The following is a 24,778-nucleotide window of genomic DNA, read 5'->3' on the forward strand; positions in this document are numbered from 1 at the left end:
AAAAGCATACAAAACATATATGAGAACCACATGAGAGTGAATAACCCTTAATTTTATTGTATTTATTTGAGCCATACAAGTTGACAAATTACCTGTGGGTGTTGAAGCTTCAGCCATGGCACTCCTGTAGTAGATTTGCCCATTTTCCACGTACAGCTCTTGGCTGAGAGAGTCAACGAAATCTGCTATTGAGGAGAACCCTAATTCTTTCTTTCTCATAGGTCTCCCATACGCCCTATTATAAAACACAGCTAATTTTGAAAGGGGAATGCCTTCCTGGTAGCTTTTCACCAACTCCACGACATCTCTGCATCTCTTTTCAAAGTCTTCACCTGTAAAATATGTGACAGCACTATCAGGATAGTCTAAGATATACTTGAAGATGACTTCCCTGACAGTACATTATATTATAGCAGGCGTTTCGGCCACTGGTAATCCTACTCAGTTTAATCTGGTAGTAAATTCCGGAAAGGGTAAAAACATATTAAAAATAGTGTTGATGTTTCCCTGTGTAACGAAAACAAGAATCAACATCCATCCAATTTCCTTATAGAAAAAATCCACTACTTTAGTTTTTTTTATGGGTGCAATCTATGGTTGAGGAATTATCCTGTACAAAACAGCTCATAACATAGAAATAATGGATCTAGAAGTTGCATATAATGTGAAATCAGTACCTGTAAGAACCATGTTGTTCTCGTGAAAGATGACTTTCTTGCAAATTTCTTTTTCAGGACCATCGTCCATATTTATATCTGTAAAAAAACAAGTACAAACATTATGGAGAGTAAAACGTTGTTTTTTTCCCCTCAAAAGTTAAATAATTATTGACAGCAAACTTTTCCTTGGGTGATAAAAATCAACTCTTAAAGTCCCCCTGTGGTGCAAATCCAGCTTTTGTTGCTGTTATATGTCTATGTGGTGTTTTTAATATGCTTAAAGACAAACCATGTGTAAATTCATGATTCGACAGCATTGCTGAGTATTTTCTCCTTAAAACTGCAGTGAACCAAAGACAGCCTCAAAAACACGGTTTGAAAGCGCTTGTGTTACTGACGTCACAAACTAAGTAGCAAACTAAAAAGTAAATTAAAAAGTAGTAAACTGCGCCCAAGTTGCTGTGCTTCGCCTGTGCTTCACCCCCATAAAGTCCCAAGTCAATCTCTGCCTAGTCTTAATCTGCATTGCTATTTGTACTTGCTGTGAATACGCAGGCCACAAGAAGTAATTAGGGTTTTTTTTTTTCACAACATACTATCCGGCTACAAAGGATTCCATTCATTATGCTAAGCTAAACTAGCGTCGGCGCTGCCAGATAGGGATGGGCGGTATTACGGTAATATCGTATACCGCAGGGTCTTAAAATAGCAACGGTATCAGTTTCAATACCGTCATTACCGGCACTTATATATAATATATAAATATAATTTATTCAATGCCTAAAAATGCTTATGTAGTTGTCATCAAGTGACCGTGTGGAGGAGAAAGAGAGAGAGAGAGAGAGAGAGAGAGAGAGAGAGAGAGAGAGAGAGAGAGAGGGAGAGAGAGCGAGGAGAGAGAGAGAGAGAGAGAGGAGAGAGAGAGAGAGAGAGAGAGAGAAAGAGAGAGAGAGAGAGAGAGAGAGAGAGAGAGAGAGAGAAGGGAGAGGCGGTAAATACTGACAAGGCAATTTGTAAATGTTGCAATACAAAAGGTGACCGCGAGAGATGGAAACACCTCTAACCTAACGTCGCATCTCCGAAACAACCACACACTCACTGCTGCGAGGATGCATTTTGCCCCGAGTTCATTAAATAAGCGCATTAGTTTATATTTGTTAAAATATTATAATGTTGTTTTGTTTTACGTTGATAATGAAAACTGAACAGCACGAGTAAGATGGGATGCATCGGGAGTCAGACATTGAGCACTTAATTAAGTTTCATTTTGTAAAAGGCATTTCTTTAAAGTGAATCTCGTTTTGTATAAATTGTATCTTAATTTTAATATTTTTTTTATCAACCAATTGTCTGGATTTAATAAATAAGAATCAAATATAGCAGACAACATAATCATGACATGATCGTGCGCTGGCGCGCCGCGGTCACTTGCATTGAAATCTCATCATAAATTAACCGAAACTCAGTGTATGTCTCACAGACAAGACAGATAAGCCTATATCTAAATAGAGCTTGAAATTTCATTAAATGAAACAATTCAAAACGAAAAGAAATAGGCCACTCGCTGATTATTTAATCCATGATGTGCATTTCTCTCTATGCGCGTTCATACGGAAATGGCGATCATCAAATTCATTAAACGAAACTATTCAAAACGAAAAGAAATAGGCAAGCCTACTCTCTGATTATGTAATCCATGATTTGCATTTCTCTCTATCGTTCACTATGGAGATGGCGATTCATCAATTTCTTTAAACGAAACAATTCAAAAGGAAAAGAAATATAGGCAGCATACTCTCGGATTTATCCATGATGTGCATTTCTCTCTATATATGCGCGTTCACTAGGAGATGGCGATCGTTAACTTAATCGTCAACTTAATCAACTTAATCTGATGGAAAAGTTGTATTAATAAAAATCAATGGATTTACCGGATTTACAAATGCACTTCTTGCTTGTTGCTTGTTAATTTAATTTAAATTTATTAATTAATAAAATGGATACTTTAATTGCCATAATTAAATATTATTAAGTGTCCCGTTTTTGCTCATTTATAAATAGTATTTATATCTACCACCCCCTCAGCACCTGGGTTAAACAATTATTTGGCGCCACCATATTATAACGGCCCACGTATTAAAAATAGTCGAGTCTAAATAGGGCTCCGGCTCATAATTACATTTAATGCCGTCAGCCGGGATCAGACACAACGTGCACGGGTTGGCCTTGATTTTTGTTTTGCCCGATCTGGTATTCAGTTTCTAAACGGTGTAGGCACAAGCCAACAGTTTGGTGACGCTGTCTGAGCCTTATGTCATAATTTTTAATTAGTCACGGTAATACCGTATACCCCGGTAAAATAGGGAGGAGGTTTGGCGGTATCAAAATTTGGATACCGCCCAAGCCTAATGCCAGACTAAGACAATGCATGCGCTGAGACAAAAATGTGTTTGCCCACCTATCTCAATGTAGGGGAGAGGGTGAATAACACCTATTTCAAACAACGGTGGCGTGTTCCTTTAAACAAAACGACTAACTGTGTTGAGCTGTATAACAATGATTAGTTCTCTGTCAATGAATATATCCAAACAGTTGCTGACCTGTCTAATAATAAAACACATAATATATTAAAGCGACTTTGGTGTTTCCATGGTTTCTATCAAATAAAACCGGAAATCGAGGGTAACGTGGGTATGATGTCATTGATCATTGACTGCTTATTTCTCAGGATGTTCTTAGAAACATTTGGGATAATATAAGTACACACATTAACAAAATATATAACATTGTTGTAGTGGTTTTTGAATATTTTGATCTAAAAATATTACATAGTGTACCTTTAAGGGATCAAATTATTGACTAAAGGCGGGATTTAATAATCACATGATAATTAATGCTGTATATGATATTGTATATTAAGTCAGTAACATATATCAAATTAATCATCAGCAATAACAATGACCATTTCACAAAATAATTACATATATATTCATTCTAACACCATCTAACACTATTTATTCTAAAGTGAGATCAAATAAACCTGGTAACACTTTACAGTAAGGTCTTACTCGCATGATTAAAAAATAGCATAGGTCTTACCCAGTGAATGTGCAGCTCTGTCCGAACAACTGAGTGACTAATGTACTGCGTTCTGCTTTATACTAGACTCTCCCGTCATAAACATGCACTGCGTCATGAGAAACAAAACTGAAACTGAGTTAACTATCTAGTTAAAGATCCTACCTGACTGTTTGAAGATGCTTGAGAAATGCTTTAAACGACTCGACTGCAGGCATAACAACACAGTGTGAGCATGTAGTGAGCTTGTGATGAATGATTAATGACGGCATGAGCTTCACCCTTAGGTTTCGTTTTCCTGCTCTCGTTCTCAGCTGATCTAATGCTCTCTGTTATGAAAGAAGTCATGTGACTCCTCCAGCTGGAGCCTGTGACAACATGCGCTATTGCATTTCCTGAAACACGATACTTAACTGGCTTGCCAATTAAAGGGACAGTGAGGAAAATAAAAGCAGGTTAATTTAAAAAACTGGTTACAAACCCTCGTTTGCTCAGCATGCAGGAAATACAAAACACATGCCAGTGGATTTTCTAGATCGTTTTATAATAATTCATTTGTCATTCAGGAGATGCTTTCATTTACAGCAACTTTTGGAAGATCAATAACAAAAGCTGATATACAACATTGAGATATATGATTATATAAATACATATTTAGTGATAGAAAATTAGACAATACCAGAATTAAATATTCAATTTAAGGGGTCATGACTCATGACATGGATTTTTTCATAATTTTTTACATGTTCCTTGAGGTTGACTCAATTTTAAAAAACGGAGAATAAAACAAATATATGTGTGTGTGTGTGTGTGTGTGTGTGTGTGTGTGTGTGTGTGTGTGTGTGTGTGTGTGTGTGTGTGTGTGTGTGTGTGTGTGTGTGTGTGTGTGTGTGTGTGTGTAAAAGCTTTTTTTTAAACTTTCAATCTGAGCCTCTGTCTGAAATGATCCATTTGTGCTGCTTCCCAAAAATGAAGATTCTGTCAGTAATTACTCTCCCTCATGTTGTTCAACCCCGTAAGACCTTCGTTCATCTTCGGAACACGAATTAAGATATTTGTGATTAAATCTGAGAGCTGGATCACTCCTCCATAGGCTTCTAAGGGATTGACACTTGTTCCCCGAAAAGTTATTACAGACATCGTTACAATAGTTCAAGTGACTACAGTGGCTCAATCTTAAGTTTATCAAGCGACGAGAATACTTTTTGTGCGCAAAAACAAACAAAAATAACAACTTTATTTCAACTCTTCATTTCCTTCTCTGTGGGCGTCGAGTGAGTTCACTAGTGTAACAGCGCAGCGCTTCTGTGTTGTACGTCACACGCATCACAAGACTAGCGTCGGCCAATAGTGAGCCTACGTGTGACGTAGCTCTACGCAATCACACTACGCTAACTCAAAATTATTTAATCAAAAATGTCTTAATTTGTGTTCTGAAGATGAACGAAGGTCTTACGGGGTTGAACAACATGAGGGAGAGTAATTACTGACAGAATTTACATTTTTGGGTGAACTATCCCTTTAAGGCTTGTCAGTAAACTGAGCGTTAGTACAGATACGCACTACCGGCACACCCGAGAACTTAAAGGGAAACTTGGCAACTATTTCAACTTAATAAAAATAAAATCATTTGGATGGTTAAATAACCTGTTCTGGTGAGAATGGTGACTTTCCCCCCAGCGTTCCCAGGCGGAAAACCAACCTTGCAACATGAGGATTAACGTCCCGGTAAGTTGGAAATAAGAAGTCTCGTGAGAAGCGAGAACGAGCGAGAAACACAAACTGCTTTACAGCAATTCGACATAAACACACACGCCGCCCTCAATGTGTATGATGTATTAGTAGACACACTCCACACGATAAAGTTGGCCGGCTTCGATAATAACAAATGCACATGAGCAGCGGTAGAAAGGGGGAGGAGGGGAGTTTTTTTACGACATTGTTGTGAAATATACGCCTCACAGCTGTAGGGGGCGCTCGTTGAGAAAACATGCGACAACAAAACTGAAAATCAATGAAGAAATGGCTAGAGTTGCCATTTTAACATGGAGGTCTATGGGATTGAGTCTCTTCTGCAGCCGGTCTCTAGTGGCCAGTCGATGAACTGCAGGTTAAGTCACTTCAGTGTTGCAATATGCTATTTCGAGTACACTTATTTTAGAATCAGTCTTGGGTAAAAGTGCCTTGATTCATTCATACCTTGACCTCTGAGCTCCGGGGTCACGGCTCTGATCATGTTTTTACTGCGAGTCCTCTCCACACACACTCGGTCCCCGAGCTGCAGGAACAGCTCCTGGAGGCCGGAGAGCCCGTAACTGGTCAAGGGCCCGAACCTCCTGCCGTAGACCCGTCTGTAGAGGAAGCTGAACCGGGACACCTCAATGCCTTCTGGGAAACTCTGGAGGAGGGTCACGACCTCCTCTTTCAGTGTTTGCAGTGCCAGGCCTGATGAAGAAGAAGAAGAAGAAGAGCTGGTGCTCAAAGGAAGTGTTTTGCATTTTGATTAAATAATGTACGATACAGCGGAGCGAGATATGAAATATCTTTCCAATCAGACTTTATCCTGACACAAACTAATTAATATAATTTTAATAATTCATTTTTCACAGATTTTCCAAAAACTAATCCCTTTCACTGTGCGCTTGTGTGTATGAGTGAGTGAGAGTGTGTGTTTGAGTGTGCACATGTTAGAGTGTGTATGAGTGAGTGAGTGTGTGTGAGCATGTGCGTTTGAGTGAGTGAGAGTGTTTGTGTGTGTCTGTGTGTGCGTGTTTGTGTTTGTATGAGTGAGTGAGTGTGTGCGCTTGTGTGTATGAGTGTGTGTGTGTGTCTGTGAGTGAGTGTGTGCGCTAGTGTGTATTAGTGAGTGTGTGTGTGTGTGTGCTTGAGTGAGTGTGTGTCTGTGCGCTTGTGTGTATGAGTGAGTGTTTGTGTGTGTGTGAGTGAGTGAGAGTGGTTGTGTGTGTCTGACTGTGAGTGTGTGTGCGTGTGTGAGTGAGTGCGCTTGTGTGTATGAGTGAGTGTGTGTCTGTGAGTATATGTATGAGTGTGCATGAGTGTGTGTATGTATGAGTGAGTGAGAGTGTTTGTGTGTGTCTGTGCGCTTGTGTGTATGAGTGAGAGTGTTTGTGTCTATGAGTAAGAGTGTTTGTTTGTGTGTGTGTGTGTGTGTGTGTGTGTGTGTGTGTGTGTGTGTGTGTGTGAGTGTGTAGTATCTTAATCCTGCCACAAACTAGAGAAAGTGATAAAAATATAAACGAATAGCCGTTGAAATGGTCTATAAAAGGCTGGAGAGAGATGAACAGTACTTTGCTGGGCTCGGGGCGGGGAGGGCCTCTGTTCCTCCGGGGCCCTTGACCTCGCCGGGGGCCCCTGGTCTCTCTGAGGGCCTCTACTCATCTAACACCAGATATTCTCCAGCTATAAACCTAACTGAGATTTCAGACAAAACCAATTCAGTTCAAACTTCAGTTTTCCTCAGAAAAACTGCGTGACATCTGCAATTTAAATATGAGGATTTATTATTTGACTTTTACTTTTTTTAGTCCGAAGGGAAAGTGCAGCAAATGACTAATAATCTGTTACATTAAATTGTATTTTCCCCTTTTGGACAAATCCAGTTTTGGTAACGTTACGTTGTTTGAAATTTGTTTTGCGGCAAAAATAAATGGCTCAAGAAATATTGCGCCCGTTCTAACTTACAACTGTATTATAAATCATCTCATTACGCTAAATAATGTTAGATCCAGTTGTTTTGAAATTTACATAATAGTTATTTGAACGCCAACCATGTGAATGAGTCGGATTTATTCCCTCAGAGCCGCGAGATGTTTCTAAGCTTCTTCTTCTTTAGTTCCGTGCCGTTGGGAGTTTTACATTAGACGAGCGCCGCTGCCCTCTAGTGACGTGGAAGCATATCGCTCAAGTTTACCTCAGGAATTTGAAAGCTGATTATACTGTACATAGCCCATGTTTGTATGAGATCTGCTGGTACATAATTCTATATTTTTGAATGAAAAATGTTTGTGAATTTGCTACAGCAAAATGTTTATTTTTGTCTGAAGGATTATATTGCTCATTGGAAATAACAAGAGGATGTTGGTTAGAAGTCTATTATGCTAGAGATTCAGAATATGCTTCAGTTTGTATTAATGTACTACAAGTACGCTGCTAGAACAGGCACACATTTATTTTCCTTTTGGTTCTTTGCAATGTTGGGGCATATGCTGGCAAATGTAATCTCACAGTTGACTTGCCAAATCACTTCCATTTGTTTTATTAATAAAAATTATTATAGTTAGTATTGGAAGTAAGTTAATTATGGGTCATCATAAATACTTGCTTTCAAAGTACCAAGTAGTAAAAAATATATATATATTTAATAATCGATAATCGTTACCCTCTGAACCGTAATCGAATCGAATCGTGAGGTGCCAAGAGATTCCCACCCATCAATCGTTGACGAGAAGAGCAACCGGAGAATTCTTCACAACGATCATGCAATTCCACCCCCAAACAATTAACAATAATTTACTGTTTATAAGCGACGACATGATTATGAAACTTAAAAGGTGGAATTCAGAAAGAAGTGCATTGTGTCATTTATGCACAGTATAAATAAATGAAAAAAATCATTAAGAACTTTACTGGCTCATAATTTTTTATTAGAGCGTTTGAAAAAGGAATGACTGCCGAAATGTATTTGCACCGTACTGAATAAATTATTTTGTGTGCTTGAATGTACCCTGTATTTGGCCCCTGAATGTAACATGTGGCCCCTTAATGGCCCCTGTTACAGAAAAATCCTAGAACCGCCACTGTATAAAGTTACATGTGGGCCTCCATGCTCATATATTGTACAGTACGCATACAATATATGAGTATGCATACAATATATGAGTATGCATACAATATATTGGTGGAGGGTGGTGGGGGGCCCACATCAATATTTTTTCAGGGGGCCCCGGATTCTCTAGCTACGGCCCTGGCAAGGAGACATTTTAATGGTTTATTAATAAAGATGAAGTTGACGTTGCTGACTCGCGATCTTCGCAGTAGTGAATGCGCCAGAGAGAAATGCACACTTCATAAGCAGAACCGGCTTATTCTTTCCGTTTTCTTTCGTTTTGAATTGTTCTGTTTACAAGTAGACATTTCAATATAGATATATTTTTCAGGTCTGTGAAGTGTAGGCTATACGCTGAGTTTCGGTTCATTTATGAGACGGGCTCTAGTTCACGCGCAGGCGTCTCCGTGATATATCAGGGCTATTCAATTAGCTTTATTCGAGGGCCGGATTATTAAATCGAAAAGTTGAGGTGGGCCGATGGGTTTAGCTTATTTATTGAAACATAACAGTATCAATAAGTAAGCTAAAGTAAACATAAAAGTATTGTAGGCTATTTACTTGGAAATGTGGTAGACAACAGTATGCAGATTTATCAGACCATAATAAATAACTTATTTACAGCTATGTACAAATATATGAATTATACAAGATCATATAGGCTATTCTATTGGTTAGAATTATTTTATTAATAATTATTATAGGCTTAAATTAAAATATTCTGACAGTGAGACTTCGTAACCATAGGTAAAACCATGCATGGCTACTCACTCACTCCCACAGTATAAAAAATGCCTAAACAGGTAAAAACTATACACACAATTAATTATATATTTCTCTAGCCCCCTAATAAATCTAATGCAATATAAATGACTATAACATAGTATTCAATATAAATATTCCACATTTCTCCCCAAACCATGGTAAATTACTACAGTACATTCATGGTAAATGTTTGTAAGGGTGGTGATTAGGGATTTAGTCTTCTAACTTCGTTCATGGCACAATGTTTCTGCTATTTACCTAATCAGTCGTGTTGGGAATGTTGAGGCTGTTTCATCCGATTTAAAAATAGTTAAAATCATTGAGTGATTTGTGGTTTGTAACAGAGAGATGTGTCAGATTGAAACGCTTCTCACTGGATGTCGAAGAAATGTTTAATAATAGTGTCCGGGACCGGGAGTAAACGCAACTCCTTTGAGCTTGCGTTCCGTTATCCACTGGGCCGTGCTGCGTAGTTCAAAGTAAACTAGTGAAACAACTGAAAACAGCGCTATTTGTTCTTACTAAGGGTGTCACGATTTCGATTTTTAAATCGAAATCGATCGAAATTAATTCACAAACTCAAAAATGTAAATAAAAAATGGAATCGTCGATGCTGCCACGCCCCCATGTCGCGACCGTGATGGAAAGTTCGGATCGTTTTACTGACTCTACTGTTAAATCTCGTTCATCAAAATTAACTAATCTTTTTTCTAGTCATTTCAGGGGCTTTAAATGTTATACTTTTAACAGGCAAATTCCCCGAGCACATTCACCAACGCAATCTTGATCATATTCTGAATTAAGAAATAATTATAATGCAGGCAAAAGTAATTTACAGGGAACATTAATAATTACTTGACCTTCCGAGTCTTTTGTTCATTTGTCGCGTGACAGAGGCAATGAACGGATCGTTCATGAACGACTCATCACGGCGCGGGGAAAAATACACACGTGTTGATGTAATATAACACATTACCTCGTCAGTGAACATGTTTTCTGCTGGAGATGCCAGATTCGCTGCTTGACAGTGACAATGACAACAACTTCCATGAGCCCACGCACTTTCCCGACGTCATCAAAGTACGTCTTTGTTATTATTTTGATTGAGTGACCCCTGGTGGCCAAAAGTTACATACTGTGCGTTTAAATAGCTTTTTATGGATCCGGCTTGGAGACCTTTAACTCTGTTGAGGTGAGATATGAATGAGGTAACGGTTAGAAGAGGGAATTTGGGAAACGGCAGGTTGTGGGAGAGGTGAAATGATTTGAAAGATTTCCACGCGGTGTAATATGACCGGAGCGTTCAGGGTGAAACTGCTTGGAGGATGGAATCGATGGACGTGTCCAGAAGGGATTTTAGCAGATGGTTTATGGGAAGATTAGTTGAAAATAATGAGGTACTGGGGTTGGAATGGGGTCAGCTTCTGGTGCCAGCGTCCAGAATTTCTGAAAAGAGAAACGGGAGAGAGAGTTTTGCATTAATTATGAACTGGTCGCAGGCGGAGATCCAGATGAGGCGTCTGAGGAGTGGCATTAATGCAGGTGAGTGAGAACGACCTCTGTTAATGCAGTGAACAGTTGCTTTGTTGTCGCAATGAACTTGGATGCTTTTGGATGACCACCCTTTCCCCCATAGGGAAGCTGCAACGACGATCGGGTAGAGCTCAAAAAGGGCCGAAGAGGCTGAAAACTGGGGAATGTCTAGTAGCTGGGGGGGCCAGTGACCGATATGCTGCCGCAGTCTACCTGGCGATTGGATTCTGACATGGGGAACATTGACAGGAGAGAGCCCAAGTCTACATCCGCACCTGCGAGGATTTGAGCTCTGATGTTCTTCGTCACTAGCGGAGGTTCTGCGGCGACGGCGTTCGGAGGGGCTGGTTGTTGAGTGGCTGAAAAGAAAGAGAAGGGAGATCGAGCGAGGAGAGGGTTGATAGGAGGGAGGGCCGGTGCTGAGGCCGTTTGCGGAGGCATCCTCGCGCAAATGTCAGCACCCGGCACAGGTGGAGGAGGAAAGAAGTGAGCATAGTGAGGAAGGGGAAGAAAATGCGTCGCCGCTTGACCGGCTAACGGAGGCATCCTCACGATAGGGTGCGCAGCTGGCGCATGAAATAAGGAAAATTGAAAAAGGTAACGTACGGAGGGAGAGGGAACGTTTGAGGAGCTGACATGTAATTGATGTTGCAGGGATTTGGAGCGTGCGGGGCTGGCTATTGACCTGGAAGAGGTTGAAGCCCTTCCGCGACTGGTTCTGGGGCGTGGCCCAGGCAGGCGGAAGGTCTGTGGTGACGTGGCGCGTGAGCGGAGCCCGGGACTGTTTGTGAGGACGGTGACAACGCTGGGGGGCGAGCTATCGTGGTCCGGCGGGCCTTGCTCGTTCGGGCTGATGAAGTGGGAGCTGAAACAGAAGGGTGAGTAGATTGTAAAGAGACATATAGATTAAAAAGATCTGCTTTGTTCAATCTGCGAGAAAAATTGGCATCGGAGTTAACTAGGGCTTGTCTCAGCCCTTTAACAGTCCACTTCCCTATGGGAGGGATGTTTGGGTGGGCTGGAGAGTGTGCAGACGCAGAGGAAGATGGTGGATTCCTCGCTGGCGGTGGTGAGGGGAGTCCTCGGCCTCTTGGCGTGCGTGGAGGGGATCGAGGAAGCTGGCGTCCCCGATCTGAGGAGGCTGGAGGTGGAACGATCCTTGGAATCGCGGATTGCGATGGAGTGTCGTCCGTGACGAGAGAATAGTTGTCAGAAGTGAAGAGCTCTAGCTCAGACATGACGGCACGAGGGCGGAGTCAAATGCTGATGCTGAGACACTTGTCGTGAGACAGGAGGTGAGGAAAAGCTTTATTTATACCGGCTTCCTCTTGAGCTGATTGGCTGATTACCTGAACATGCTCATCCCGAACTTTGTTACATAACTTCATTTAAAAAAAAATTATACTTTTATAGCAGGCAAGGTCAAGGATGCCTTAAATTGATAATAAATGACAGCAAAGACACTTATAATGTTACAAAATAATAATAATTTTAATGATTTCCACACTTCATTAAGCAGCACCACCTGATCATAATCAGAAATGTTTCTTGAGCAGCAAATCGGTATTAGAATGATTTCTGAAGGGTCGTGTGACACTGAAATCTAGAGTAATGAGCTCTGCCATCACAATACATTTTTTAAAAACATTAAAATAGAAAACTTTCACACATTTATAATATTTCACAATATTACTGTTTTTCTGATAAATGTAGTCTTGGTACCCTACCTAGTACCTTACTAATACCAAACTTTTGAACAGTAATGTATATATTATTATAACAAAGCCAGCACAAGCACACCTTGCAACCAAAACATTAAAAAAATAGTGTTACATTATTTTGCCAGTATGTATATTTGTAAATACAATTCTTTTAGAACATCAAATTGGTTGTTCATTATATTCCGTAAAAGAATGTTAAGTGTTTTTTTCATCATTTACAGTAACCTAGTTGTACCAAATGTAATTTATCCATACAATTTTGTTTAATCCAAGTTGTACTTAAGTATTAAAGCAAATCATACATGCTTCTGTGTGGTCTTAAATTATTTGGCTTATTTAAATGAACAAGAATTTAAGAACAATCACACCAGGATATATTTGTAAAAAAAAAAAAGTGTTAGCCCATAGATACATTTATGAGGGTTTATTTAATTTATTGCAATCAACAAATGATAACAATTAGTAAAAGACACAGTTTTAAAGCTTCGCTAGGTGCAATTTATTGAAGTTTGCTGTACTTTATAGGCCTACACGAAGTGAATGCCTGCAATCATTCAGTCATTGACGAATGCACAAAACTTGCAAATTAATAAAAACATTATGAACTTTACGAAACGATACACAATTGTAGTTTAACTTCGCACTGAAACTATATTTACCTTTTTTGAAATAACCCATTAAACCTGCTGAGAAACGAGGAGTGAACCTCTGAGTGAACTAAAATGAGCAGTTCGACACGCGCATGCCCGGGAAACTCATGAATATTCATATAGGCTCCGCCCACTGCCTCTACAGATGCACAAGTCACTTTTGCTCCACATTTCACGAGATATATAGTGCAAAAGGGAGAGCGCGGAAACAGTAAACAGTGTTTGAGATTCGTCACTGCAGATTCAAGCAGCTGTAGTTATGTACTTGTGCTTGTGCTAGAAAAATATACAAGATATTTGTGAGAAAATATTCTACAAGTCTGCAACTCTCATTGGATGAATTCACACACTGATTTGCGGATGAGCAAAATTTCTCTGTGACAACACATGTGTTGATGCGGGTGTGTAAATGCGTTTTGAGTTTCTTAATTTGTTAAAAACGAGTTTCTTAATTTGTGATTTGTAGAATAGGATTTGTGCACCTGCAATGAAGAATTTGAGAAGGTGTAACTGTTGTGTTGTGTTTGTGGGAGAGAGAAAAAAAGTCTACAAGTTTGCAATTAATTTCTTTTGTCCTTGCATTATTTGGGATCCTGTGACACATCTGTGTGAAAGGGCTAATTAATATGCAGCTCATTATGTATGTGGCACATTATCCGGCCTTTGTCTTCTCAGGTGTGAACACGCCATCACGCATATTGCCTTTCCAATCAAAAGGTGTCTTGTAAAATTTAAATCAATGTATTGTTTAGTGCAAATGATTAGGCAAGATGATTTTCAGATCATTTTGAAGCAAAAACTCTAGGCAACAACATCCATTAGTCAAAAGTATTGTGGACACATATTTAGTATGTGTTTTGTGGCCTTATTTCCGACACTTTAAGTTTTAGTTTTTGCATAAACATGCATAAACAATATTCTCTCAAAAATGCAAACATGTACATACATTTTGCTCACATATTATGGTAGCCCTGTTTGTGCTAAATAGAGTGTAATTACACCTTTGCTATTAATGTGTTTATAAGCAACTGAAAAAAGCACAAATGTCAGAGCATGTCAGAACACCTCAAGGACCCGAAAAACCCTTTAGACCTCAGAGGGTTGAAACATTTCTCTCTGTGACTTCAAATTTACTGATACACATGTGTGGCTATTCTCTACAACTACACATTTCACTGTCACATGCGTTCAGTTGTTTTGCACCAAAAATACCTTCATAGGTCAGTCTCCCGTTTCCTCTTTCGTTGGTCCTCTGACAAAGATTTCCTAGCTTTCTGGTTCTTTTTTACAGGCTCAGCCATAACTCAATCTATCATTGCCCTTTGCTTATAGCTAGCCGGGGCTTGAATGGGGGCGTGAACGTGTGCAGTGCCGTCAAGCAATTCGTTACATCGCGAGACCTGATATCACGCGATACTTCCTGACGGCGAGGCCGCCGGCCCAAAGTTACAAGAGATTTTTTTCCGCTCTTGGGCACCAGGGGGGTGTGAAACCACCACCATTCAACCCGAAATTAGTAATATAACCATTCCACTGACTCCGAAGCTGTTCAGTTAAGGTAAAAAATGTTACTTAGATCACCTTTAAAGCAACTCAAATGAGCTGCTCGTGTGTAAATAAACACAGATTTGCGCTTTACGATGAAACATGCAGCGCAAATATTATTTTAATTAAATCGAAGTCATAATGCAATTTTGGTTTTATTTCGATGCATGAAAACAGTTACTGTATTTTATAGCCCTTTTGGAAACATTTAAAAGTGCGCATTTGTAAAGTCAGCAAAAGTGAAAACAGTGTTTGAAACAATGTTGGTGTGTACAGAATCCAGTTTGAAACGAGGTTCTGATTAAGGAAACTGGAAGTGAACTCAGACCTTCTTGAGTTCGGGACGAGCTGGAGAAACCAGTTTGCTGTTGAAGTCTCCTCTCCACTCGGTTATGCCCAGAAGAAGGCCCATCTGATGCAGTTTGTTCAGGTGACGTGTGTTTGAACGGGCAGCGTCCAGCAGGAGGGCTTTAGATTTGGCCTGACCGAGCACTTTAGAGAGCGGCTCCAAAAACACCTGCACAAAATCATTACAAACACCAAATCATGCAAAAAATGCTTTTCTTACTTAGCATTTTTGTCTTGTTTCCAGTCCAAATATCTAGAATATTCTTAATCAAGATGCATTTACTAGATGAGTAAAAATGACAAGAAATTATGTCCTGTTTTCCGGCGGGATTAATAAAAATTATTTGATTGAGTTGATGGTTAAAAAAATCTAAATGATCTGCCAATGGGGTTAGAAGAATAATCCTAATTCAAACAGAAACAAGATTTTTTTTACCCCATTGGCAGATAATTTGCTTGTTTTAAGCAAAAACTCACTTAATTCTTTTTATTTCCCCAGAAAACAAGACTTAATATCTTATGTCATTTTACTACTTTAGTAAACGCATTTTGATTTAAGAAATGTTTGATATTTGGACTGGAAACAAGACAAAAATACTAAGTAAGAAAAGCATTTTTTGCAGTGCACTCTAAAAGAAACAATAATATAATAAAAACTTAATTTTATCCAGTGCCTTTAAAGCAGCTTCTCAAGGCACTTTACACAAAAATACAAAGAGAAAAAAAAATACACAGATAGAAATGCAAAGCGTACAAGAAACAAAAGAACACATGGGAATACAATAATAAAAACCTTTAGGAAAAAGCTAACCTAAAAAAGTGAGTTAGATTCATGGAAACACTTTATTATAAGATTGCATTAGTAATTGCACTGTGAACTAACACAAACATGAACCTTGACAAAGCTTAATAAAAGCTGTAAAGATATATTGCTCATTGTTAATGTTAGTTCATGCATTAACTAATGTTAACAAGTGAAACCTTATTTTACAGTGCGTTGCACATTATTGTCTAACCCTAACTTGAGTACGGAGTAATAATAAATGACTACATCTACATATTATAGGATTAGTAATGGGGTTTGGTTTAGGGTTAATTGCATGTAATTATGCATAATTTATAGTTATTATTACTTCAGTAACTACATGTAACAATGACACAGTAAAATTGTTCCCAATGATCCCTGTGGTGAAAATCCAGCTTTTAATGTTGTTTATATTTCTCTGTGATATTTTTAATAGCTATGCTTTAATGGTCCGTTCACACTGGACACGAATAGAGTGTCTAGCGCGAGTGATTTCAATGTTAAGTCAATGCAAAGACGCGTTACGCGGGTAAAAAATTCCTGCGGCGCGAATGAGGCGTAGAGCACGGTGCGGTAGACGCGAATTCGCCTCATTCGCGCGGCAAATAATTCGCGAATAGCGCGAATTGAGCGTCTGGCGCGTTACGCGCCAATGATTTATTTAGTGCTTTTTGTGCATTCACGCGTTTGACGCAAATTCGCGTCTGCCGCCCGAGTTGAAAAATCTGAACTTCTGCATCAATTCGCGCCGCGTTAACCAATCAGTAGCCAGCATGCTGCTGTCACGTGGTGAAGTAAATATTTTATCAAATAAAAACTTGATTTTAATATACGAGACATTAATTTTGTATGCTATTTATTCCATATCTAATCTAGATTATATGAAACATTATTATTATTCTAATGTAAAGAGAATCAACATACTTTAGTGCAAGAACATAGTTCGTGTCTGGACAGTGTTGTGTGAGGGGAAAAAAAATCACAGGACAGTTTAATCACTTTTGTAGTAGTCTAGGCTTACTCCATTTGTCATCAAAACAACAATAAATTACAGATTAGGTGGGTGAGGGCGAGGGCGAGGATGATCCTTGCTCCGATGCGGGACAGCAGGTCATTGAACTGGGCGCGGGACAGGCAGAAGTACCGCTGAAAGCGGACGTCATCCAGGCGGAGCTTCTGGAGCAAATGGTGAAACTCGCCAAACTGGGTTCATCTCCGAAGCGTCTGGTGGACCCAAAAATGGCGACGATGATCCCTACGCCGCTGTTCTGCTCTCCAGAGCAAATAGCGGTGACTCTCTCGATGAATGCTCGATCAACATTAGTCATCTTGTAAAAAGATGGCGCGAATGTATTCAAAGTGTACACGCGTATAACAAGACGCGGCAGACGCGAATTTGACGCTCAATTCGCGTCTTGTGTGAACGCACAGTAAGACAAATCATGTGTAAATTCATAAGTCGACAGCATTGCTGAGTATTTTCTCCTTAAAACTGCAGTGAACCAAAGACAGTCTCAAAAACACGGTTTGAAATCACTGGTGTTTCTGACGTCACAAACTACCTTGTAACCAATCAGATCAACGTGTGATCGTCAACGAGTGGATCTCTGAGTGAGTGAGTGAGTGAGTGAGTGAGTGGAGGCGGGGCTCATTTGCATATTCATATAACCGCGTATACTAAATGAGCCGAGGGTGTCGAGTTCTTTCAAGATATTTTAAGGCATGACAATTTCTTTTCAAGGAAAAAACTTTCACATATGTCATTTTGGTGATCAAAGATGAGTTTTAAAAGATACAATTATTGACTACAGGGGGGCTTTAAAAAATATACTAAAGTGAATTTGCAACTTTAGGTCATTTATAGCCAAGCAGCAAAACAAAACGTGAATCATCCATCAGAAATTAGCTGCCAAATGCCAGCCTAAGGCTAATCATAAACCAAATATCCAGTAGGAAGAGTGGGATCCGGCGCTCTCGTGTCATTATGCGAATGAAGAAAGGCGTTCGAGACTAATGATGTGACAGGAGACTGAACCGCTAACCCTCGAAGACAGACACTCGGCAACGGTTGTCATGACAACAACCTAGATACAGGGCTTTTTCCCGCCTCGAGAGCCTCTGGTTCCCACACACGAGACGTCTCGTCTAACACCCGAGTGATGATGGGAAAATGATCTTCGCCTAGCAATATTGGTAACACTTTACAATAAGGTTCATTAGTTAACATTAACTAAGAATGAACAATACTTCTTCAGCATTTATTAATCTTAGTTAATATTGTCAACATTTACTAATACGTTATCAAAATCAAAGGTTGTATTAGTTAACATTAGTTAATGCACTGAGAACTAACATGAACAGCTGTTTTTATTAACTAAAATTCACAAAGAATAATAAATACTGTAATAAATATATTGCTCATTGTTAGTTAATACATTAACTAATGTTAACTAATGAACCTTATTGTAAAGTGTTACCCAATATTTGACTAACACGACTGATCTAACACTGCAAAAAATGATGTTCTTCCTCAGTGTTTTTATCTTGTTTTCCAGCACAAATATCTAAACATTTTTAAATCAAGATACATTTACTGGAGATTCAACATGACTGAAGATATTAAGTATTAACAGAGTTTAAATATATTAGTAACATTTTATATTTTAGCCTTTATATATATAATGTTTTATAAAAGTATTTTTAATACAATCATTACTTATAATGCATTGTAGGATCCAATGAATAATAATACCCACAGTTATAATGCATTATAATACTCAATTCAGCCTTAGGAAGTATAATGCTTTAAAACACACGACAAACAGCTAATTTCAGAAGCTACAATGAATTTGCAAATATTATAATGCATTTTAACTTTGGTTGCAATTACTTATGAAATGATATAATGCATTATAACTAGAGCTGCATGATATTGGGTAAAACTAACATCGCGATATTTGTTTTTCTACAATATGAAAATCATTTCACCAGATGACTTGAATAGCTCTATTTTGAAAGAATTAATCTTTCTAGGATGATTAATACTACGGAAGCCCTGAACTGCAAGGTAAAAAAAAAAGAAGAAAACTTCTGGTTATTTCGACTTAAGTCGTTATTTCGACATAATAAGTCGTTATTACGACATAACATTTCGTTATTTCGACTTAAATATCTTGTTATTTCGACATAATTAGTCATTATTACGACATAACATTTCGTTATTTCGACTTAAATATCTTGTTATTTCGACATAATAAGTCGTTATTACGACATAACATTTCGTTATTTCGACTTAAATATCTTGTTATTTCGACATAATTAGTCATTATTACGACATAATATCTCGTTATTTCAACATAAATATCTCTTTATTTCGACATAATAAGGAGACATTCTAATATGCATTAAGCTACATTTAGCGTTCTTATGAGTTTCTATGGGAGGAAAATGCTTAACGTCAAATTAAACCCTTTGCGTTCATATTCTGGACTTATCTGATTTTTGTAGTATACTTATGATTTTAGTATCATATTGATTAATAAATGCACGCACAATTATCCGTGACCTTTATAAATGTTGCAGATATGTTTTAGGCTACTATCCACAAACAAATTGCTTTCAATTATGTGTGCAAAATTCAGAATTCAACGAATGTGCAGCAATTTATACAAATAGAGACATTTTTGTGTATAAAATACATTTGTTTTATTTTGTATTAGTGATTATAATTTGCGCGTCCATTTATTGACGTCTGAGTCGATCTCATTTGAGTGTATTCGGCAATTTGCTTAACGTGTAATTAAACTTGTTGAGTTTATATTCTGAACTCATCAGATTTTGTTGAACATATACTTTATTAGTATGATTATTTACTGTGTTTGGTCTGAACACTGTCCGTTATGTTAAGGTTTGTATTCATTTCGAAATGCCACTAGAAGGCAGAATAAGACCGGGAATTAAAGAGCGCATTGTAGTTATGTTGACCTACTGTTTTCATAACACTGGATATTCTACTAATTCATACTTTTCTAAAACGTTGCATATTAATGGAAATTAACTTATTTGCAATTACACATAGTTTTGTGCTAGTTTTGTTGTCAGTATTGATTAATAAATGTACGCACAATTATCCGTGAACTTGATAAATGTTGCAGATATGTTTGGACAACATGTTTGGGGGGGGGGGACACAAAAACAAACTTAATTTAAAGTATCAAGGCACTTAATTCATAATTTTTTCAGAAAACAAAACGTATATCTTATCAAAATGAGCTTGTGATTAAAACAAGAACAAATATCTGCCAATGGGGTCAGAAAAATAAACAATCTAAAGTGAAAACAACAACTTTTCTGACCCCATTGACAGATATTTGTATTTGCTTTAAGTACAAACTGACTTCATTTTGATAATGTTTTCAGAAAACAACACTTTATAACTTAAGAAATGTTTATATTAGTTAATATCTTAATGTATTCGTTTAGATATTTGTACTGAAAAACAAGACATTTTTTTGTAATGCATAGTGAAAGTTGGTTTCTTTCACAGTTTGATTGAAGACAGATTATTATTTCTCTTTACCTGCTGCAATAGTTCCTTGCAAATTCTCGTGGGCATCTTTGCGATGCATTCGAGCACAAACCGAGCCACGCCGCCACACGAGTACTCATCCTCCCCGGGCGTTATTTCTGTTAACAACCCAGAATGCAAACATGATATGAGTCCAACATTAAATCATTGGCAGAGATAATGTGATTATGACAAGATAAACAAACCAGTGCAGACTAGGGGTGTAACAATATATATCGTGTCACAATATATCGCAATACAAAAACGCAACAATATGTATCGTCGATAGTGACAATATACATTGTGGTTAGTTCACCCAAAATAAAAAATTACTGTGTGAAAAAGTTTAGTGTCAGTACTACATTAAATTACTATAAATAATGTTGAATATAATGTATAATAATGCATATTTGTGGGTGCTGATAATGCAAAACGTCTGATGTTACCAGTAAAAAGTGGTTATTTTAAATATAGTCAGTGTAAGAGTGCAAACATATTAGTCTAAAAAAATTCTGTATTTTCAGCTTCAGAATCATGAATATTGTCATTCGGCGTCTCTATTGTGCTGTGCTTTGGGTTTCCAGCACCAAGTCCGAAACGTTTTCATTTACACACAATGTAACACCAAATTTAGCATTTTAATCAAGAGCACATTTCTTGTTAACCTTTTATCACATGTTTTGAGTATCGCAGTAATATGGTATTGTGAGTTCAGTATCGTGATATGTATTGGATCGTTACACCCGTAGTGCACACGAGACATGAGAAAAGCAGCTCCTACCTTCTTGTGCGACTGCTACGTTCAGCGCACTCTCCATGTGATTGGCTAAGAGCGCCGTGGGCGTGTTCGGTATCCCATCAGACACCACGATGGAGACCAGGTGACCAGCGGTTCCGACCGGGTCCAGAGCCTGTGCCGACTCTGAGAAGTGCTTGTCGCTCGTATCGCTGGTGACTCTCAGCAAGACACCGGGAGAAACCTCGAGAGCCAGCAGCTCCGTTTTACCTGGATAAACGATGTTTGCAGTGAGAACCAACAAAAAACAAGACATTTATCCCCAATATTGACAAAAAAATCACATCATGATATTTACTGGGATTTTGACGATTCAAATTATTAGTGTTTTTGAGCTTGAAACTTGTCGCAGACAAGACTTTCATATTCTGTGCAGTAAAAATCAAGCTTTTAATGTTGTTTATACAGTAGGTAGCCAACCAGAATAATACTTTTATTGTATTATTCTGTTTGCGGGGGTGTAATTGCTGCCTTTTACCGCTAAGAGGCGCTAAAATCACAGACTTTGAAAAGTGTTAGTTTATTCTCTCAATTGCGTAATCTGCCGACGCACCGCGGCTCATTAAGAGCAATTGAAAGCTGGTAGCAGATGAATTCAAGTGAAACGTATTTAAAATAATTCATAATCACAACTAACTTCAAACTACCCTTATTCCTTTTTTCTCTCTTTTTTTTAAAAAGGGGAAATAATGTCTACGTTGAAACCATTTAATAAATCTGGAGGACAATTTATATTTAAAATTGTACATTATTATATGAAAACTTATTATTATTACATATTTGTATTTGTAAAGACACTTTGTGATTGCATTGAGCACTATGTAAACTGAAATATACTACATGATTGTACTCTGTGACCCTGGACCACAAACCCAGTCACGAGTCGCACGAGTATATTTGTGGCAATAGCAGTAACAATTGTGAGTGAATGCAGCACAATCGTGAACATAAATGAACAACTTTAAAGGCGATTTTCTCAATGTTTAGATTTTTTTGCATCCTCAGATTCCAGATTTGTATCTCAGCCAAATATTGTTCTTTCCTAACAAACCATACATCAACGGAAAGCTTAAAAGTTCAGCTTTCAGATGATATACATCTCAATTTTAAAAAAATTACCCTTGTGACTGGTTTTGTGGTCCAGGGTCACATATGAATGATAAAAAATAAACATATAATAATAAAAACAGGAAGCATGCTTGGGCCGCCCCACCACAGTGCTTGTCGATGAAGTCCTTGATTGGGCCGAGGCTGGGTCGAAACACCAGCTCCCACTGACTCCATTCCTGCAGATCCTGCAGAAGAGGCGCCGACAGCAGACACACACACGCTTGATCCCGGCCCACCTCGCCCAGCAGACCCACCGTATCGGACACACACTCCCTGAGAACACACACACACACACTCAATCAGGCCTCCAATCAACAGGGTCCTATGAAGGACACTTTAAGGCGAGACACCACGGTGTTCTCTTACGAAAGGTTCTCTCGTATTGCCTAATTATAGCTTACGCTACAGAAAGATTAATCTTTTCGAGATATTGAAGCCAAAAAATTATCCTTAATTTTTGTATCCATTGTCAACGCAGTGCAGCAACTAGCAGACCTAGAGCAGGCTATCTAGCGTGCTCATCGGCTGCCCTGCGGGAACTGCAGCAGCCTATCACTGAACCCGACGTGACGTCACGTCCACAGCGTCAAAACCCGCCAATATGGGCGTGGCTTAGCGTATATAAGCAGGGTTCGTAGGCTGAATTCTCAGATTTTCATCTCTTCAGCGAAGCTCTCTGCATCGCTGGATCTTGAGAAGCCGCCGCCGTCAAACAGCGACAAGCCAGCTTAGGACAGTGCCTGAGGAAGCCGGCTATCTTCGCCACCTTCAGCCTTCCATGCCAGCTACGCTATTCGGCGACGTATCCTTTCTGAACTCTAGCTCCTAAGCACTAAAAGAGCGCGAGACTTCTTTTTCAAGATGCTTTGCTCCACTTGTGGCTCGTGCAGAGCCCCGCTCAGCGTTGGAGACCGCCACGTGATCTGCGCTCTCTGCCTGGTTCCGGAACACGCTGCTCTTGCCTTCTCTACCGGAGGATGTGAGCACTGTGAAGAGCTTCCAATGTCGACCCTGCGGGCTCGACTCTAAGCTTGCGACCCTGAAGCTGTCACTCCGCCCTTTGTGGGACCGGGCAGGAAGAAGCGCCGTTCCCAAAGACCTCAGGAGCCTGCGGCCGCTGCGACACGTTGCGACACTCCGTCGCCCTTCTGCACCCGCGTCTGACGATGAAGCGGCAGGACCCGCCGCTATTGACAGCTGCTCTATCCTGGCTTCTGATATTGAGGATTGGTCGAATTCTCAACATTCCGCCTCCTCCTCTATCCAGGAATCCGGCAGGACCCGCGCCGGAGTGGACGCTGAGTTGATGCGCCTCCGCGCAGCCCGTTGACCGCCTCGGGCTCAAGTGGTTGCTGCCTAAGGAGCCCGCGCACAACAGACTCGCCCGCTGCCAGGCCTGCACCCTTCCTCCCAAAGCTGCACTCTGAGCTTTCAAAATCGTGGAACACTCCATTCTCCCCAAGGCTCCAATCCTCTGTCTGACATTCCAGATGATGCTGGGTTACATGGCTTCAGCTGCTGCGGTACTTCAGCTGGGTTTGCTACGTATGCGCCCGCTACAACGCTGGCTGGCCGCTCGTGTGTCTCACCGAGCCTGGGAGTCAGGCTGCTCCCGGATAAGAGTGACTCAGAGCTGTATCACAGACCTGCAGCCCTGGTTAGCGGCCGACTGGTACCAGCGGGGAGTGGTTATGGGAACTGTCTCATACCGGAAGGTCATCTCGACAGACACGTCCAACACGGGTTGGGGCGCGCTCTTCGAGGGCAGACCAGTCTTTGGCCTGTGGTCAGACCGGGAAAAAACCCTCCATATAAACTGTCTGGAAATGATATCGGTCGAGAATGCGCTGTAGCTTTTCCTCCGGTTTACATGTCTGTAGTGTCCTACGTGAACCGCCAGGGCGGTGTCGGATCCAGAAATCTCTGCAATCTGGCAGAACGCCTCCGAGTTTGGTCTCAGAACCACCTGCGCTCGCTGAGAGCAGGCGCATGTGCCAGGCCATCTGAACGACGGCCCAGACAGACTGTCCAGGAACAATGTTCCCCCGGGGGAATGGTCCCTGCACCCTCAAACAGTTCAGTTGCTATGGCGCCTCTTTGGCAAAACGGAAGTCGACCTATTTGTGTCACAGGACAACGCTCACTGCCCAAGGTTCTTTTCAAAGAACGAGGACGCGCTGGCCCGGACCTGGCCCAGCCGCCCACTTTATGCTTTCCCTCTGGTCTCTCTGTTACCACAGGTGATCAAGAGAATCAGGGAAACGTGCCAATCACTGTCGGGAGCTAGTTCAACGATCCCGCCTGTTTCCTAGCACAGTGCTGCCAAAGTGGCGCTTTTCTGTCAGGAGCCAATTC

At 39.8% G+C, this 24,778-nt stretch overlaps 2 protein-coding genes across 3 annotated transcripts in view; both read right to left on the reverse strand.

Annotated features, from left to right (window-relative positions):
- Positions 1-7,229, reverse strand: part of LOC143737933 (uncharacterized) — a 98,637-nt gene extending 91,408 nt beyond the window's left edge. Inside the window, exons 1-4 of the mRNA XM_077229735.1 lie at positions 7,046-7,229; positions 5,937-6,182; positions 678-755; positions 93-332 (exon numbers count right to left, since the gene is read on the reverse strand). Coding sequence (XP_077085850.1) covers positions 93-332; positions 678-755; positions 5,937-6,182; positions 7,046-7,136 — 655 coding nt within the window. The 5' untranslated portion in view covers positions 7,137-7,229. The remainder of the gene's footprint in view (positions 1-92; positions 333-677; positions 756-5,936; positions 6,183-7,045) is intronic.
- A 5,119-nt stretch (positions 7,230-12,348) lies between these two features.
- Positions 12,349-24,778, reverse strand: part of LOC143737936 (uncharacterized) — a 78,945-nt gene continuing 66,515 nt past the window's right edge. For both annotated transcript variants that reach the window (XM_077229741.1, XM_077229739.1), the window contains 4 exons: positions 22,527-22,696; positions 21,299-21,523; positions 20,530-20,636; positions 12,349-15,314 (listed from right to left, as the gene is read on the reverse strand). In XM_077229741.1, the coding sequence (XP_077085856.1) occupies positions 15,120-15,314; positions 20,530-20,636; positions 21,299-21,523; positions 22,527-22,696 (697 nt within the window). In that variant the 3' untranslated portion in view covers positions 12,349-15,119. The remainder of the gene's footprint in view (positions 15,315-20,529; positions 20,637-21,298; positions 21,524-22,526; positions 22,697-24,778) is intronic.

The sequence above is a fragment of the Siphateles boraxobius genome, unplaced genomic scaffold (assembly GCF_051911475.1).
Source record: "Siphateles boraxobius isolate OS27281-9 unplaced genomic scaffold, OSU_SipBor_1 131, whole genome shotgun sequence".
Taxonomy (NCBI): Eukaryota; Metazoa; Chordata; class Actinopteri; order Cypriniformes; family Leuciscidae; genus Siphateles; species Siphateles boraxobius.